The sequence below is a fragment of the Amblyraja radiata genome, chromosome 30 (assembly GCF_010909765.2).
Source record: "Amblyraja radiata isolate CabotCenter1 chromosome 30, sAmbRad1.1.pri, whole genome shotgun sequence".
Lineage (NCBI taxonomy): Eukaryota > Metazoa > Chordata > Chondrichthyes > Rajiformes > Rajidae > Amblyraja > Amblyraja radiata.
In genome coordinates, this window is record NC_045985.1 from 1,762,261 (window position 1) to 1,782,031 (window position 19,771).

Below are 19,771 nucleotides of genomic sequence, written 5' to 3' on the forward strand. Positions count from 1 at the left end.
ATTTAAACCTCACATCACACTGATGATCAGTTCTTATCTGGGTTACCCAGTTCTCAATATCCTGCGTGAATCTTCAGTTAACAGATTCAAATTGACTTCAAGGAAAGATAATCCAACTGTCCATGCAAACCTGTCTGCCATTTGTACTCAGTCATGTGTAGAGAGTCTGTATCTTGGTGGGGGGATGTTGGCCGGGACCCTGGGAGAACTCCTTGCTCATTAAATAATGTTCTGAGCTGTTCCATTCCACCACAAGTGCTGGATTCAGAGTATCTTGAACCAGACCCCACCTGCAACGGTCACTGAAGTGTCAGCTCATATTGTGAGCTCTGCTACTGAAGTGACTCTCAAGTGGAGGAGAAGTCAGGCTTTCATTGGGTTTACAAAGTCATGAATGATTTGAAGTGAATCCAGAAACATTTCTTGTTCAGTGTTTGTGGCTGCATTTGAATCACAATTGTGTTTAAATGTGAATCTGTGTTTAAACAATTTCCACTCTGAAATGGCATTAATTTACAAGACATGGGCATTACTGACAATGCCAGCATTTAATGCCCATCTCCATTTGCCTCTGAACCAAGTTGACGGAGGGGGGGGGGGGGGGGGGGGGGGGGGGTGGGAGGGGCATTTCAGATTATGGATCAAAGTGTACACCATTGCTGCGTGTCTGGGGAATACATGCAGTCACAGACTGGGGAAGGGCAGCAGATTTGTTCTTTAAAGGACATTTTTCAACCTGCTTGATTCCTTGGTGTGTGGGAGAGTGAAGGCAGTGTATTCTGTGTACCCCTGACCTGTTTAATTGGTGGGAATGGAAAGTACACAAGAATATATGGCTATTGAACTGCAGAGGCGAGTTTATACCGAAGGCAGACACAAAATGCTGGAACAACTCACTGGGTCAGGCAGAGGAATAGTTGAGGTTTCAGGTTAAAAATATATGGCAGCAGCTTTCATTATGTATTGATTCTTTCATATTAGCAATATGTCCAGACCAATGATATTTGGAAGAGGTCCAAACTATAACAAAATAATCACATTTACTTTCTTGAAATCGCCAAAACGAAAGATTCTACAAATATTCTGAAGTTTAACCATTGTATTTTCTAGAGGAGTTCTATGTGATTGTGCCGGACTATCCGGTGGTGGCCATGGTGGGTGAAGATGCCCTATTGGAATGTCAGAAGGTACCGGATACATCACTGGACGCTCTGGAGGTCCGATGGTTTACAACGAGCCCGGAGTCAATGGTACATTTATACACCAACGGCCAGGACAGAGCTGAGGTGCAGGACGAGGCTTATCGAGGGAGGACGGAACTCTTTCGGGAAGAGTTTCCCCATGGAAACGCCTCGCTTAAACTGAAGAGGGTCAAAGTATCAGATGCTGGAATGTACACGTGTTCCATCAGCACCCCCACGTCCCATCAGCAGGAGGCGCTGCGGCTGCAGGTTGAAGGTGAGTCCCTCTGGTTTACATCAAGGTTTACACCAGGAATGTCAGTAAGCAGCCCATCACACTGGCATTTTACTGGGAAGTTCAAGGGTTATTGACAGTGTAGATCGCTGCCTCGGCACAGGCTGTGAGTGACAGTGCCCGGAACGGAATGGCAACGGTGAGGTTGTGTGTAGGAAGGAACTGCAGATGCAGGTTTACACCGAATGTAGACACAAAATGCTGGAGTAACTCAGCAGGACAGGCAGCATGTGTAGAGAGAATGAATGGCTGACGTTTCGGGTCGAGATAAATCAAAGGGGACGCGGTTCAAGGAGAATGTAGAACGGATGATTGTTAGCTGAAGGGGAAGGTGACGACGAGGTGATGGTGCGGTAACGTGGGGGTACCCGGTGACCCATCCGTTGGTGTTCCCACCGTTGCTGTTTCTGTGGCTCTTCAGGCCCCGGCATCATCTGCTGCTCACTGACCCAGCACACGGACGGAAAGCCCTTTCGTGGCGAGATACATGTGTAACAATCGTGTTTACCGATTACATTTCGATTGCAGGATTTGGACTCCGGCCCTGGATCCGCTTGGAGGAAAGCACCACACAAGGAGTACGTGTGGTGTGTAAGTCGGATGGATGGTTTCCCAAGCCGGAGATACGGTGGCTGGATGGGAGTGGACAAGATGTAACAGAACGGTCTGACACATTGTTTACTGAGAATCCCAGCGGGATGTTCACTGTCCACAGTCACATCGATGTCACAAGTGATTCTGTGAACAGGTATTCCTGTTACATATGGAGTAAAATGCTGGGGAAAACACGAGAGACCCATCTCCAGATATCAGGTATGTGGGAACCTGGGAAATATTCGACAAAAGCGAGTTCTGAACGACCTTTCACTGCGCTAAAGGCATTAACGTTTGCGTGGACCCACCAGCACTGTACTGCTCTGGGTCTCATTCCCATGGCGCAGCTTTTCTTGTTTGAGCCCAGAGGGTCTCTCACTGCAGAACTATCTGAGACCACAAATAGACACAAAGTGCTGGAATTATTCAGCGGGTCAGGGAGCATCTCTGGCGAAAAAGGACGGGTGACGTTTCGGGTTGGAACCCTTCTTCAGATATGCTGCTTGACCCGCTGAGATACTCCAGCATTTTGTGAATAAACCAGCATCTGCAGTTCCTTCCTACACATTTTATCTGTGGCCACACCTGTCCACTGTCTCCTCTCCACCCTCCACCATCACATCTGTGTCCAGATCTTTGGCCACTTCTCCACTTTGCGCTGCCACTGATATCTAACTGTCCATACACCAAACACATTAACATGACCAGACACATTGACCACTTTGCAAAGTGCATGCCTTCTTTCGCAAGGCACGACATCAATATAAACACTCATAGCCGATGATTTAATTCACCCGTGTAATCTCCATTAGATCGGCATTGAGTTTACTGTGTATAAACGAGATGTAAATGTTTAGAATAGCAGCCCCGTGTCTGCGGTGCTGTAGTAGCGGGCATGAAACATCTGAATCTGACTTTCTTCCCTCTGGAGATGCTGCCTGACCAACTGAGTTACTCCAGCATTTTGTGTTTGACTTCGGTTTAAACCAGCATCTGCAGTTCCTTCATGTTGCTGTTACTAATCTATTTTCATTCACCTGTGTAGATGAGTTATTTCCTAAAACCAACCCTTGGCTGCTGGTTTTCTGGTTGTTTGTGGCCCTCGTGGTTACGGCTGCTGCTTTCAATATAATGTTGCACAGAAAAGAAGATAGAATGATTAAAGGTGAGAGCCAAGATATGGTGCCGTGTTATTGCATTCAGAAGGTTTATAAAACGTTTATATTTTGCACACAATTTAGCATTCACATAAAACGTTAGATTTGATCACAGCTCCGTAGTTTGACACATCCCGCATGGTAGGCTGCTCTGGAATGTTAGATCGCATGGGATCCAAGGAGCGATAGCAGAATGGATAACAAATTGGCTACATGGAAGGAAGCAGAGGGTGATGGTGGAATGTTGCTTCTTAGACTGGAGGCCTGTGACTAGTGGTGTGCCTCAGGGTTCGGTGCTGGGCCCGTTACTGTTTGTCATCTACATCAATGAGATGAGAACATACAGGACAAGATTTACAAGTTTGCTGATGATACACAGTAATTTTGAAGATGGTTGTGAACAATTGCAGAATCTGGATCGATTGGCCAGGTACCCTGGGATGCAGACCATCAGGCCCCCCCCACCTTCCCCCCCCCCCCCCCCCCCCCCCACCTTCCGAGTTCTCCAACCAGTCTGACTGTCCCCCTGATTAAACCTTATCTCCGTATGGTTCGTTGTCACATTTTCCTGGTTAACAATTATCTGATATAGTAGTGGCCAGAGGATCTGGGGTGACGGAGGAACTGAAGGAAATCCACATTAGGCAGGAAATGGTGTTGGATAGACTGATGGGACTGAAGGCTGATAAATCCCCAGGGCCTGATGGTCTGCATCCCAGGGTACTTAAGGAAGTGGCTCTAGAAATCGTGGATGCATTGGTGACAATTTTCCAATGTTCTATAGGCTCAGGATCTGTTCCTGTGGATTAGAGGGTAGCTGATGTTATCCCACTTTTTAAGAAAGGCGGGAGAGAGAAAACAGGGAATTAAGGACATTAGCCTGACATCGGTGGTGGGGAAGAAGCTGGAGTGAATTATAAAAGATGAAATAGCCGCACATTTGGATAGCAGTAACACGATCGGTCCGAGTCAGCATGGATTAACAAAGCGGAAATCATGCGTGATTAACCTTCTGGAAAAATTTTGAGGATGTAACTAGGAAAATGGACAAGGGAGAGCCAGTGGATGTAGTGTACCTAGACTTTCAGAAAGCATTTGATAATGTCCCATATTGGGGATTAGTGGGCAAAATTAAGGCACATGGTATTGGGGGTAGAGTGCTGACATGGATAGAAAATTGGTAGACAGGAAACAAAGAGTAGGGATTAACGGGTCCCTTTCAGAATGGCAGGCAGTGATTAGTGGGGTACCGCAAGGCTCGGCGCTGGGGCCAGCAGTGACCAGTGGGGTACCACAAGGCTCGGTGCTGGGACTGCAGCTGTTTACAATATACATCAATGATTTGGATGAAGGGATTCAAAGTAACATTAGCAAATTTGCAGATGACACAAAGCTGGGTGGCAGTGTAAACTGTGAGGAGGATGCTATGAGAATGCAGGGTGACTCGGACAGGTTGGGGGAGTGGGCAGATGCATGGCAGATGCAGTTTAATGTGGATAAATGTGAGGTTATCCACTTTGGTAGCAAAAACAGGAAGGCAGATTATTATCTGAATTGTGTCAAGTTGGGAAAAGGGGAAGTACAACAGGATCTGGGGGTCCTTGTTCATCAGTCCCTGAAAGTAAGCATGCAGGTACAGCAGGCAGTGAAGAAAACGAATGACATGTTGGCCTATATAACAAGAGGAGTCGAGTATAGGAGCAAAGAGGTCTTTCTGCAGTTGTACAGGGCCCTAGTGAGACCACACTTGGCGTATTGTGTGCAGTTTTGGTCCCTTAATTTGAGGAAGGACATTCTTGCTAGTGAGGTAGTGCAGCGTAGGTTCACCAGGTTAATTCCCGGGATGGCGCGACTGTCATATGCTGAGAGAATGGAGCGGCTGGGCTTGTACACTCTGGGGTTTAGAAGGATGAGAGGGTATCTCATTGAAACATATAAGATTGTTAAGGATTTGGACACACTGGAGGCAGGAAACATGTTCCCGATGTTGGGGGAGTCCCGAACCAGGGGCCACAGTTTAAGAATAAGGCGTCGGCCATTTAGAATGGAGACGATGAAACACTTTTTCTCACAGAGAGTGGTGAGTCTGTGGAATTCTCTGCCTCAGAGGGCAGTGGAGGCCGGTTCTCTGGATACTTTCAAGAGAGAGCTAGTTAGGCCTCTTCAAGATAGCGGAGTCGGGGGATTTGGGGAGAATGCAGGAACGGGGTAATGATTGGGTATGATCAGCCATGATCATATTGAATGGCGGTGCAGGCTCGAAGGGCCAAATGGCCTACTACTGCACCTATTGTCATTGTCTATTGTCTATTCTACATTTTCCTTGAACTGCATCTCATTTTATCTCTCGTTTTCACACCCCACCCTTCCTTATCTCTCATTTCCTTCTCCCCTGACTCGCAGTTGGAAGAAGGGTCTCCAATGTTCGCTCAAATCTGGATCAGTTCCGGTGGACTGGAGGGGAGCCACTTTTTAAGAAAGGAGGGAGAGTGAAAATGGGGAATTATAGCCCAGTTAGCCTTACATCGGTAGTGGGGAAGATGCTGGAGTCGATTGTTAAAGATGTTATAGCAACGCTTTTGGAAAGCAGTGACTGGATCAGTCAAAGTCAGCATGGATTTATGAAGGGGAAATCATGCTTGACTAATCTTCTGGTATTTTTTGAGGATGTAACAAGTAGAATGGATAAGGGAGAGCCAGTAGATGTGGTGTATCTGGACTTTCACAAAGCTTTTGACAAGATCCCACACAAGAGATTTGTGCAAAATTAGAGCACATGGTATTGGGGGTAGAGTATTGACATGGATAGAGAACTGATAAGTAAGACAGGAAGTAAAGAGTAGGAATTAATGGGTTATTTTCAGAATGGCAGGCACTGACTAATGGGGTGCCGCAAGGCTCGGTGCTGGGACCCCAGTTATTTACAATGTATATAAATGATTTAGACGAGGGAATTAAATGTGACATCTCCAAGTTTACAGATGACACAAAGCTGGGTGGCAGTGCGAGCTGCGATGAGGATGATATGAGGGTGCAGGGTGACTTGGATAGGTTGTGTGAGTGGGCAGACGCATGGCAGATGCAGTACAATGTGGATAAATGTGAGGTTATTCACTTTGGTGGCAATAACAGGAAGGCAGATTATTGTCAGTATGATGTCAGATTATAAAAAAAAGGGGAGGTGCAACGAGACCTGGATGTGCTTGTACATCAGTCACTGAAAGTAAGCATGCAGGCACAGCAGGCAGTGAAGAAAATTAATTGCATCTTGCCCTTCATTGCAAGAGGATTTGAGTTTAGGAGCAAGGAGATCCTACTGTTGTTGTACAGGGCCCTGGTGAGACCACACCTGGAGTATTGTGTGCAGTTTTGGTCTCCAAATTTGAGGAAGGACATTATTCCTATTGTGAGAGTGCAGCGTAGGTTCACCAGATTAATTCCCGGGATGGCGGGACTGATGTATGATGACAGAATGGGTTGACTGTTCAAGTTCAAGTGAGTTTATTGTCATGTGTCCCTGATAGGACAATGAAATTCTTGCTTTGCTTCAGCACAACAGAACATAGTAGGCATTTACTGCAAAACAGATCAATGTGTCCATAGACCATAATATAAATATATACACACATGAATAAATGATGGGCTTGTATTCACTGGAATTTAGTAGGATGGGAGGTGATCTTATCGAAACATATAACATTCTTAAAAGATTGGACAGGCTAGATGCAGGCATTTTTTTCTCGATGTTGGGGGTGTCCAGAACCAGGCGTCACAGTTTAAGAATAAGGGGTGGGCCATTTAGAACTGAAATGAGGAAAATAATTTACCCGGAGAGTTGTGAATCTGTGTAATTCTCTCCCACAGAAGGCAGTGGAGGCCAATTCATTGGGTATTTTCAAGACAGTCGGATTTAGCTATTAGGGCTAAAGGAGTTAAGGGATATGGGGAAAAAGCTGGAACTGCGTACAGATGTTAGATGATCAGCCATGATCATATTGAATGGCAGTGCTGGCTCAAAGGGCCGAATATCCTATTCCTGCACCTAATTTGCTATGTTTCTATGACCCGAAACGTCAGCCATTCCTTCTCTCCAGAGATGCTGCCGGTCCCGCATTTACTCCAGCATTCTGTGTCTATCTTGAATCATGGAGGTGTCTTTGAAGTACAATGGCCGGTCATGGTCAGAAGAGACAACCTCTCTCCGAGCAACGACCAGGTCTTGTTGTTTGAGAAAGGGCTGATCAAGTATAAACATTAGCGTGAGAGCCCAAATGGCACTGTTGTGTATTCCACATCGGTGTGACAAAACCCACAGGTTTACGACTGGGCCAACTGAAGGCTCCTCTGGTGGTTTCCTCAGCTCTGCACCACAGGGACAGCTGGAGTTACGACTCGAGTTGTTGAACCTCAACATTGAGAACGAGGCGAGAGGAGAAAACCTCAATGAGCCACAGCAGATGGTGCAGAAAGGAAGTAGGGAAATCCCTTTCACACAACCCATGTGAAGGCTGTGGGATTCACTGCCTAAAGGGTGGAGGAAGAGCAAGCCTCGGCACATGGGGAAGGTTATTGGAGGAAGTCTCGGTGTGCAGTGTCCTTGCGGACAGTTGCAGGTAGAGTTTATCTTCATCACCATCTCCTCTAGCTCTGGTGAATGTGGGGTCCTTGTGCCCCACCTCCCAGCTCAGTATCTCAATCCAGAGGGCACCGTGTGAATTGTACACTGTTTATGCACAACGTGGAACCTGCTGCCGGCCTCACTCACTGTCATGTTCCTGCTTCTTGTTTTTTCAGAACTGCAGCTGTTTCTCTCTATGGAAGGTAAGATATTTCGGAGACAGCAGAGGAACGGGCCATTCGGCCCAAACTGTCTGATTATGAGAAGCAATGATAGGATAGGTCAACACCTTATTTCCTGCGTTAGGTATCAAAAGTAAGAGGTGATGAGGTGAGAGGGCGATGTTTGCAGAGATCTGAGTAGTGATGTTTTAACACAGAGAATGGTTTTGTTATCTGAATCATGTTATCAGAGAACGTGGTGAATCCAGGCAGAGTGACTACACACAAAACAAAACATAGAACATGGAACAGTACAGGAACATATCCGTCAGACCACGGATAGACACAAAAAGCTGGAGTTACTCAGCGGGACAGGCAGCATCTCTGGAGAGAATGAACCCATTCCTTTTTTCCAGAGATGCAGCCTGTCCACTGAGTTACTTCAGCTTTTTGTGTCTATCCTAGAATCTCCCACTAGTGGAAACATCCTCTCCACATCCACTCTATCCAGGCCTTTCACTATTCTGTACGTTTCAATGAGGTCCCCCCTCATTCTTCTAAACTCCAGCGAGTACAGGCCCAGTGCCGACAAACGCTCATCATAGGTTAACCCACTCATTCCTGGGATCATTCTTGTAAACCTCCTCTGGACCCTCTCCAGATCCAGCACATCCTCCCTCAGATATGGTGCCCAGAATTGCTCCAAATGCAGCCTGTCCAGTGCCTTATAGACCCTCAGCATCACATCCCTAATGTTGTATTCTAGCTCTCTTGAGATAAATGTTAGCATTGCTTTTGCTTTCTTCACTACCGATTTGACTTGCAGAGTAACTTTGAGGGAATCCTGCACCAGCTCCCAACTTGCTTTGCACCTCCCATTTCTGGATTCTCTCCCCATTTAGAAAATAGTCTGCGTCTTTATTCCTGCTACCAAAATGCATGACTCCACACTTTGCTACACCACATTGCATCTGCCACTTCTCTGCCCACTCTCCCAACCTGTCCAGGTTCTTCTGCAGAGTATCTACTTTCTCTACACTACCTGCCCCTCCACCTATTACCGTATCATCCACAAACTAGGCCACAAAGCCTTCAATCCCCTCATCCAAATCAGTAATACACAACGTGAAGAGTATCGGCCCCAGCACCGACCCCTGTGGAACTCTGCTAGTCACTGGCAACCAACCAGAAATACCCCCTTTATTGCCACTCTTTGCCTTCTGCCATCCAGCCAACCTGCTATCCATGTTGGTATCTGCCCTTTGATACCATTGGCTCTCATCTTCCTGAGCAGCTTCACGTGTGGCACCTTATCAAAGGCTTTCTGAAAATCTAGATAAATAACATCCACAAACTCTCCTTTGTCTGTCCTGCTGTTTACTTCTACAAAGTATTCCTGCAGATTCGTCAGACAAGACCTCCCCTTCACAAAGCAGTGCTGACTTTGACCTATTTTATCATGAACCAAGTTCTCCGTAAACTCAGCCTTTATAATGGACTCTAAAATCTTACCAACCACCGTAGTCAGACTAACCGGCCTATAGTTCCCAATATTCTGCTTTGTTCCCTTCTTGTACAGTGGGGTAATATTGGCAAATTTCCAATTATCTGGAGAACCACTCCCGACTCTAGTGATTCCTGAAATATCACAGATGCTATGTATTATCTATCTATGTATTAATGCCTCCACAATCTCTAAAGCTACCTCTTTCAGAACCCTGGGGTACAGTCTATCCAGTCCAGGTGACTTATCCACCTTCTGCCCTTTCAGCTTCCCAAACACCTCCAGCTTAGTAATAGCCACTGCACTAACTTCCACTTCCTGACTCTCTTGTATTTCAGGCACATTGCTGATGTATTCCACTGTGAAGACTGTTGCAGAAAGTTCTTTAACTCCTCTGTCATTTCTTTATTCTCCATTATCACGTCTCCTGCATCGTTTTCTAGCTGTCCAACACACACTCTTACATCTTTCTCACTGTTTGTATAACTGAAGAAACTCTTGCTATCCTCTTTTATATTAGTGTCTAACTTACCTTCCTATTTCATCTTTCCTCATTGTATTGACATTTTAGTTACATTCTGTTGTTCTTTAAAAGCTTCCCAATCCTCTGGCTTCCCACTAATCTTTGCAATGTTATACACCTTCTCTTGTAGTTTTATACATTCCTTCACTTCCCTTGTCAGCCACAGTCACCTCATTCTCCCCCTGGAATTTTTCTTCTTCTTTGGAATGAAAAGATCCTGCATCTTCCAGATAATTCCCTGAAATTCCAGCCATTACTGTTCAACTTACATCCCTGCTCGGGTCCTTTTCCATTCAACTTTGGCCAGCTTCTCCCTCATGCCTCCATAGTCCCCTTTGCCCAACTGCAATACCGACACATCTGATTTCACCTTCTCGCTCTCAAATTGCAGGATGAATCTTATCATATTGTGATCGCTACCTCCTAGTGGTTCCATTACCTCGAGTTCCCTTGTCAAATCCGGTTTATTACACAACACTAAATCCAGAGTTTCATTTTTTGATGGTGGGCTTCACCACAAGCTGCTGTAAGAATCCATCTCGGAGGCATTCTAGAAATTACCTTTCTTGGGGTCAAGTATCAACCTTCCTGCATATTGAAATCGCCCATCACCACCGTAGTAATGCCTTTCTTACATGCCAATTGTATATTCTGATGTAACTTGTACCCTATATCCTGGTTACTGTTTGGGGGTCAGTAGATATCTCCCATTAGAGTCTTTTTACCCTTATAATTACTCAACTCTATCCATAATGAGTCTACATCTACTGATCCCATGCCACCCATCGCAAGGGACTGAATTTCATTCCTTACCAACAGAGCTGCCTCACCCGCCTTGCCCACTTGTCTGTCTGTCTTTCCCATAGGACGTATAACCCTGAATATTCAGCTCCCAGCTCCAATCCCCTTGCAGCCACATCTCTGTAATTCCCACAACATCATGCCTACCAATCTGTAACTGTGCTACAAGCTCATCCACTTTATTTCTTATCCTGCACACATTGAAATACAACACCTTTAATTCTGTATTCACCTCCCCTCATCTCAAACCAATCCCAAAGTTACCTGACCTTACTCTCTTATCCCTTCTTTAACTTTCCGTCCTGTTATTCCTGGAGACTTCTGTAGCTTTTCTGCACTGTCTTTCCCTTTAACTCCACCCTTACACTTCCAATTTGTTACTCTCCACACCCCACTATTTGGTTTGAAGCTCTATCTACAGCCCTAGTTATAGACAATAGGTACAGGAGTAGGCTATTCGGCCCTTCGAGCCAGCACCGCCATTCAATGTGATCATGGCTGATCATCCACAATCAGTGCCCTGTTCCTGCCTTCTCCCCATATCCCCTGACTCCGCTCTCATTAAGAGCTCTATCTAACTCTCTCTTGAAAGCATCCAGAGAATTGGCCTCCACTGCCTTCCGTGGCAGAGAATTCCACATTCACAACTCTCTGGGTGAAAACGTTTTTCCTCATCTCCGTTCTAAATGGCCGACCCCTTATTCTTAAACTGTGGCCCTTGGTTCTGGACTCCCGCAACATCGGGAACATGTTTTCTGCCTCTAGCGTGTCCAATCCCTTATTATAATGTTTCAATAAGAACCCCTCTCATCCTTCTAAATTCCAGTGAATACAAGCCCAGCCGCTCCATTCTCTCAGCATATGACAGTCCCGCCATCCCGGGACTAACCTGGTGAACCTACGCTGCACTCCCTCAATAGCAAGAATGTCCTTCCTCAAATTTGGAGACCAAAACTGCACACAATACTCCAGCTGTGGTGTCACCAGGGCTCTGTACAACTGACATAGTGAGAGAGTAGCTACATGATTTATGAAGAAAAATAATAAAATTTGAATTCTATAAATGTCTCCTCTTTATGAAACATTCTAGATAATTGCTTTAGGAGTGGGTTATTTTATTTTCACTGTTGACTTCATTATCTTGGAAGTGACGTGAATGAGAGTTTTTCCTGTTCAATTAAAACTGAAAGGACATAAAAAAGCTGTAAGATACCATTGGTTTAAATATATATGTTTTGCTTATTCAGTAAGACTGTACACATTGGGTAATCTGTGTGGAACAGCTGAATATTATTATGCCTGTACATAATGAAACAGTTCACTGTTCATTAGATTGGCCACTCGCTAATCTCTTTGTACCAATATTGTCAGAACAGATTATTTTATAAAATGCTGCACGTTCATATTGGATGTGACTAATGTAGTAACTTGTGATCAAAATCCAGCACCAGGCCATTTATTCTACAATGGGTATTATTGCTCTTGTATAACAGATATCATGTAGTGATGTATACAGTTTGACTGCAGTCTGGTCCCAGCCGGGTTCAAGTGGAGTCTGGTCCCAGCCGGGTTCAAGTGGAGTCTGGTCCCAGCCGGGTTCAAGTGGAGTCTGGTCCCAGCCGGGTTCAAGTGGAGTCTGGTCCCAGCCGGGTTCAGGTGGAGTCTGGTCCCAGCCGGGTACAAGTGGAGTCTGGTCCCAGCCGGGTTCAGGTGGAGTGTGGTCCCAGCCGGGTACAAGTGGAGTCTGGTCCCAGCCGGGTTCAGGTGGAGTGTGGTCCCAGCCGGGTTCAAGTGGAGTCTGGTCCGTCGGAACAGTTCCCTCCTTCCCTAATGCTGGGGCCAACGTCTCACAGATTCAAATCCACATCTTTCACGTCATTCTTTGATCCATGCGAACAACTCTCTAATCCTCTCAACTCTGTGCCAATTTGCTCTCGGCTCAAGTAGCAATCCAGAGATTATGACCTTCTTGGTTCTGCTGTACAATTTGGTATCTAGCTGATGAAATTCAAGATTGAACCCAGGTCCCTGGAGCTGTGAAGAGCTGCGTCACTGTGCCCCCCTCTCTTTGTTCCTTGCTTCCCGTTGTCATTATTATATTTCCAATTTTATTTGCAGTGTAAATGTGAAATATTTCTGTTTTGTGCAGGATACGAGGATGTGGAACGAGATTGTGGTAAGTACAGGCTGATGTACAATTCAATAAAACTCTCTGGTGTGTGTTATGTCAGCTAAAGCACAGATCATGAATGGTTCAATATAACGTAGAACTGTACAGCACAAGAACAGGCCATTCGGCCCACAATGTTTGTGCAAAACAGGGTGCGAAGACCAGCTCTTATCTGCCTGCACATGTTCCATATCCCTCCATTCCCTGTATATCCCGGTGTCTGTCTAAAATGCCACTATGGTATCTGCCTCCACCACTACATCCCAGGTACTCCCCACACTGTGAAAAACAACTTGCCCCACACACATCCTTTAACCTTTGCCCCTCTCACCTTAAAGTTATGTCCTCGAGTCTTTGATTATTTTGACCCTGGGAAAAAGATTCTGACTGTCCACCCGTTCTATGCCTGTCATAATTTTATACACTTCTGCCTCAACTACCTCTTCCGACAGCTCGTTCCATAATCCCATCACCCTTTGTGTAAAAGAGTTCCCTCTCAGGTTCCTATTGAATCTCCCCCCCCCCCCTTATCCCTTTATTTAATCCTATCGTTGTTGATTCCCCTACTCTGGGGACGAGACTCTGTGCGTTTACTCGATCTATTCCTCTCACAATACTGCACACCTCTATACGATCACCCCTCATCCTCCTGCGCTATGAGGAATAAAGTCCTAGCCTGCTCAACCTCTCCCTATAGCTCAGGCCCTCGAGTCCTGGCAACATCCTCGTCAATCTTATCTGTACTCTTTACAGCTTGACAACGTATTTCCTCTAACATGGTGCCCAGAACTGAACACAACTATCCAAATGTGGCATCACCAACGTCTTATATATCCGCAGCGTGACCTCCCAACTTCTATACTCAATACTGTGACTGATGAAGGCCAATGTGCTGAAACACTTTATGACCACACTATCTACCCGTGACACCACTTTCAAGGAACTATGTAACTGAACTCCTACATTAAGTTTGTATTTAATCCTGTATTAAATACCATCAATCATTCCTCAGCCCATCTGCCCAACCAATCAAGATCCTGCTGCAATTTTTGACGGCCATCTTCACTATCCACAATACCACCCACTTTTGTGTCATCTACAAACTTGCTAATCATGCCATGTACATTCTCACCCAGATCATTGATATAAGCACAGAACCGTGAGGCTCACCACTAGTGACAGGCCTCCAGTCCGGAAAACAACCTTCCCTCATCGCCCTCAGCTTCCCTCCATGAAGCCAATGTTCTATCCAATTCGCTATCTCTTCTTGGATCCAATGCGCTCCAACCTCCCTCTGGTTCTACGTTTCTCGCCCCAACTTCAATTCTTATCAGATCCATCATTCTCATCCCTTTGTCTTCAGCTCATCACCTCCAGCCTCGGTTCCTGTCTCCACCCTTCTCTCCCACACCTGGTCGTTCTACCAATCACCCCCCCCCCCCCTCACCTAAACCCACCTGTCCTGCTCCACCCCCCCTCACCTGAACCCACCTGTCTTGCTCCACCCCCCCTCACCTGAACCCACCTGTCTTGCTCCACCCCCCCTCACCTGAACCCACCTGTCTTGCTCCACCCCCCCTCACCTGAACCTACCTGTCTTGCTCCACCGGTTCCCCTCACCTGAACCCACCTGTCCTGCTCCACCCCCCCTCACCTGAACCCACCTGTCTTGCTCCACCCCCCCTCACCTGAACCTACCTGTCTTGCTCCACCCCCTCCCCTCACCTGAACCCACCTGTCTTGCTCCACCCCCCCTCACCTGAACCCACCTGTCTTGCTCCACCCCCCCCCCCCCCTCACCTGAAACCACCTGTCTTGCTCCACCACCTCCCCTCACCTCTACACAGATGCTGCTCTGCCCAATTTATACACACACTGAGAGAGCATTACCAGTTTTGCCTGGTAAATATGTGTATGTTTGTGTGTATCTATAAACACTCACACTCTTATACACCCACACACTCTCTCACACACAAGGTCACCGACAAACTCACTCACACTCACGCCCATGCTCATACACACTCACAGACACACTCACACACACGCGCACACACACACACACACACACACACTCACACAGACACACACACACAGACACACACAGACACACTCACTCACTCACCCACACACACTCTGACACACACTCTGACACACTCACACACACACACACACACACACAACATACCCACACACATTCTAATACACACTCACACTCTCTTACTCACAGACACACACACTCACACACTCATAGATGAACAGAGTAAAGTATTTTGCTGTACCCCTTCCCCTGTCTCTTTCTACGGAGGGAGCAGAGGGAAGAATGAGAATGAAGAAATGTCCAGACCCTAGACGTGTTCTGTCATTTCCTTACACATGTGTTGCCTGACCCACGGACATCCTCCAGCTGTTTGTTTTTATTTCTCACCGTTCACCCGCTTCCCGTCCACTTCCACCCCAATTAGGAAACTCCGTGAAACATGTTTTAGTCCATGGGATGTTGGTGGGTGGGAAAACGCCGGGATATCGTCCAGTTGTCCGCCCGCCTGTGCCTGAGGCCGAGCGGCCTCTCCCCCGGTCCCGGGGCCGCGCTGCCCGAGTCTCCCCCCGACCCCCGGGGACTCTCTGATTCTCTGCTTCTCCCCCCAGTCTCCGTCACCCTGGATGTGGAAACAGCGCATCCGGAGCTCGAGGTGTCTGAGGATCGGAAGAGGGTGAGATGGACCGGGACCGTGAGGCGTCTCCCTGACACCTGGAAGAGGTTTACACACTGGGCGTGTGTGCTGGGATCGGAGGGATTCACATCGGGGAGACATTACTGGGAGGTGGAGGTGGCGGGGAGTCGGGACTGGAGACTGGGAGTCGCCGCAGAGTCTGTGGAGAGGAAGAGGTGGATCACACTGAGCCCGGAGACTGGAGTCTGGAGCATCGAGCTGTGGGATGCATTCACATCCCCTCTATCCTGTCTCCCCGCCCGTCCCATCCCCAGGAGGGTGGGAGTTTATCTCAGTTACGAGTCCGGGACAGTTTCATTTTACGACGCGGACACCAAGTCCATTCTCCACACCTTCACTGGGAATAAATTCACGGAGAAACTTTATCCTTTCTTCGAGCCTTGCGATGACAACTGGCTGAGAATCTGCTCCGGTTCCGCTCCGGGTGTGTAAAAGGGTCGGGTCCCGGGACCGGCGTCAGGAGCGGGGCTCAGGGGCTGTGGGGCAGAAACCCGGTGGACAACAGGTCGGCGCTGAACGAACGGCTCCCATTTAATCCCCAAATTCCGCGTCGTGAAACAAACCCCAGTGAGCGCGGAAATAAATGCAGGGGGAATGTAAATGTGGCCTTGCCGAGGCAGCATGAAGTGTAGATGTGTACAAAATCACGAGAGGAATAGATCGGGTAGATGCATAGAGTCTCTTGCCCAGGGTAGGGGAATCGAGGACCAGAGGACATAGGTTCAAGGTGAAGGGGAAAAGATATCTGAGGGGCAACTTTTTCACACAGAGGGTGGTGGGTGTATGGAACAAGCTGCCAGAGGAGGTAGTTGAGGCTGGGACTATCCAATCGTTTATGCAACATTTAGACAGGTACATGGATAGGACATATTTGGAGGGATATGGACCAAGCGCAGGCAAATGGGACTAGTGTAGATGGGACATGTTGGCCGGTGTGGGCAAGTTGGGCCGAAGGGACTGTTTCCATACTGTATCACTCTATGACCAAGAGTCAATGGAAGGGGAGGTTGGTTTGCGCGATGGTCTGGGCTGTGTGCACAGTTCTCAACTGTCACCCATTCCTCCTCTCCATAGATGCTGCCTGTCCCGCTGAGTTACTCCAGCATTCTGTGTCCTTCTTCAGTGTAAACCTGCATCTGCAGTTCCTTCCTACAGATAAAATGCTTTCTGCGGCGCATAGAGTACTAGTGTGATACAGTGTGGAAACAGGCCCTTCAGCCCAACTTGCCCCATCTACACTAGTCATAGAGTGATACAGTGCGGAAACAGGCCCTTCGGCCCAACTTGCCCACACCGGCCAACATGTCCCAGCTACACTAGTCACAGAGTGATACAGTGTGGAAACAGGCCCTTCGGCCCAACGTGCCCACACCGGCCAACATGTCCCAGCTACACTAGTCACAGAGTGATACAGTGTGGAAACAGGCCATTCGGCCCAACTTGCCCACACCGGCCAACAATGTCCCAGCTACTCTAGTTACAGAGTGATACGGCGTGGAAACAGGCCCTTCGGCCCTACTTGCCCACACCGGCCAACAATGTCCCATCTACACTAGTCACAGAGTGATACAGTGTGGAAACAGGCCCTTCGGCCCTACTTGCCCACACCAACCAACATGTCCCAACTACACGAGTCTCAACAAAGCTCTTGTGGCGTCCCCTGGTGGTGAGCCACGCACTGTACATAACCTTCGGCTCTGGATAGACAATAGACAACAGGTGCAGGACTAGGCCATTCGGCCCTTCATGTCCTGGTGACCAGAGGTGGTGGTCACGGGTGCCCCTGGGGTTATTTAAGGTGGTAATCACGCGCGCGCGCACGGGTTGGTGGGTTTTGTTATATATTTTGATTTTTTATTACACAAATACTTTTATTCAAAAACTAAAAATAAAGATACAATATTAACACAATCAAAGGCTGCCTATGTTGACAGTTCATCAAATTAATATGACGCCAACTTTATCAACAAACACTCGACCTCCCGCGGCGACCAGCATTCACGGACGGTCTCCAGAGTCCCCGTGGACACCTCGTGTGTGTTCCCTCTCCACACACTGATGGTAACAACAGCGAGGTGAAGCTGCATCCTCCACTCTGCAACTGTGCTCTCTGCCAGCTTCCATCCGTGGCTGTATCCTCAGCCACTGGTCCCCCTCCCCGGGGAACACACACACATATATATACACACACTCACATATATACATATATAGTCAAGTCAAGAGAGTTTGTTGTCATGTCTCCCAGATAGGACAATGAAATTCTTGCATTCTGCAGCACAACAGAATATAGTAAGCATAAATACAGAACAGTTCAGTGTGTCTACATAGCATAGACCATATATATACACATAAATAAACAGATAAAGTGCAATAGGCTGTTATAGTTAAGAGTTTGTTTCAGTTGAGTTTAATAGCCTGGTGGCTGTGGGGAAGCAGCTGTTCATGAACCTGGATGTACCAGATTTCAGGCTCCTGTACCTTCTAGCTGATGGCAGTGGAGAGGTGAGTGTGTGGCCAGGATGGTGTGGGTCCTTGATGATGCTGCCAGCCTTTTTGAGGCAGCAACTGCGATAGATCCCTTCGATGGTGGGGAGGTCAGAGCCGATGATGTACTGGGCAGTGGTCACAACTTTCTGTAGTCTTTTCCGCTCCTGGACGCTGAAGTTGCCGAACCAAGCCACAATGCAACCGGTCAGCATGCTCTCTACTGTGCACCATTATAAGTTCGAGAGAGTCCTCCTTGACAAACCGACTCTTCGTAATCTTCTCAGGAAGTAGAGGTGCTGATGTGCTTTCTTTACAATTGCATCAGTGTGCTGGGACCAGGAAAGATCTTCAGAAATATGCACGCCCAGGAATTTCTTGACTCTTTCCACCATATAAACGGGATTGTGGGTCCCTATCCTACCCCTTCCAAAGTCCACAATCAGTTCCATGGTTTTGCTGGTGTTGAGGGCCAGGTTATTGTGCTGGCACCATTTGGTCAATAGGTCGATCTCAATTCTATACTCTGACTCGTCCCCATCAGTGATTCGTCCCACAACAGTAGTGTCGTCGACGAACTTGATGATGGAGTTTGCACTATGTCCGGCTATGCATTCATGAGTATAGAGTGAGTACAGCAGGGGGCTGAGCACGCAGCCTTGAGGTGCTCCCGTGTGTGTATACACACGCACACGAATATATATGCACACATACGTACACAAATACATATAAATATACATACACACACACATTTATACACACACACATATATGCACACACACATATATATATACACACACATATATATATATACACACACACACGCATATATATATATATATATACACCCACGTGTATGCACACACATTTATAGAAACACAAGTAAATACATATATATATATACGCACACACACAGTCGCACAAACATATCCACACACACACATAACTATATACACACACAAATATATACGCATGCCTCGCTCTCATATTCCTTTCGCTTGCATTTGTCTTTCGCTTGGTTGAAGTGGAAAGGCTGAGCGCCCTCAGAGCCACAGCTCCCTGTCCTGAATCCGTTGTTTCAATTTAAAGATTTAATGGGAATCTGAGAGACAACTTTTCCACACAGGTGGGTGTATGGAACAAGCTGCCGGAGGAGGTCCCTGAAGCAGGTACTATAACAACATGTAAAATATATTTGGACAGATACATGGATTGGAAATGTTTAGCGGGACATGGGGCGAACACAGGCAAACGGGACCAGTGGAGATGGGCAGGCAGGGGCAAGTTGGGCCGAAGGGCCTGTTTCTGTGCTGTGTGACTCTATGACTCGGATTCAGTGTGAGGTTGTGGATTCTGAGATGAGGATCATGAATGTAAATAAACAACGGAGCGAAAGAAAGAGGGTGAGAGGAATTGGTTGATAGATTAGCAAAAGCTGACACTGACGGAGAGCGTGGACAAACGACAACTGTTGTACACTTCTGTTTGGGAATATTCTAGACAATAGGTGCAGGAGGAGGCCATTCAGCCCTTCGAGCCAGCACCGCCATT

At 47.1% G+C, this 19,771-nt stretch overlaps 1 protein-coding gene across 1 annotated transcript in view; it reads left to right on the forward strand.

Annotated features, from left to right (window-relative positions):
• Nucleotides 1–16,087, forward strand: part of LOC116990070 (butyrophilin subfamily 1 member A1-like) — a gene marked incomplete at its 3' end in the record, with an annotated part of 338,852 nt that extends 322,765 nt beyond the window's left edge. The window contains exons 5-10 of the mRNA XM_033047603.1: nt 1,111–1,458; nt 2,005–2,289; nt 3,116–3,235; nt 8,022–8,048; nt 12,984–13,010; nt 15,651–16,087. Coding sequence (XP_032903494.1) covers nt 1,111–1,458; nt 2,005–2,289; nt 3,116–3,235; nt 8,022–8,048; nt 12,984–13,010; nt 15,651–16,087 — 1,244 coding nt within the window. The remainder of the gene's footprint in view (nt 1–1,110; nt 1,459–2,004; nt 2,290–3,115; nt 3,236–8,021; nt 8,049–12,983; nt 13,011–15,650) is intronic.
• Between the last annotated feature and the right edge of the window lie 3,684 nt (nt 16,088–19,771).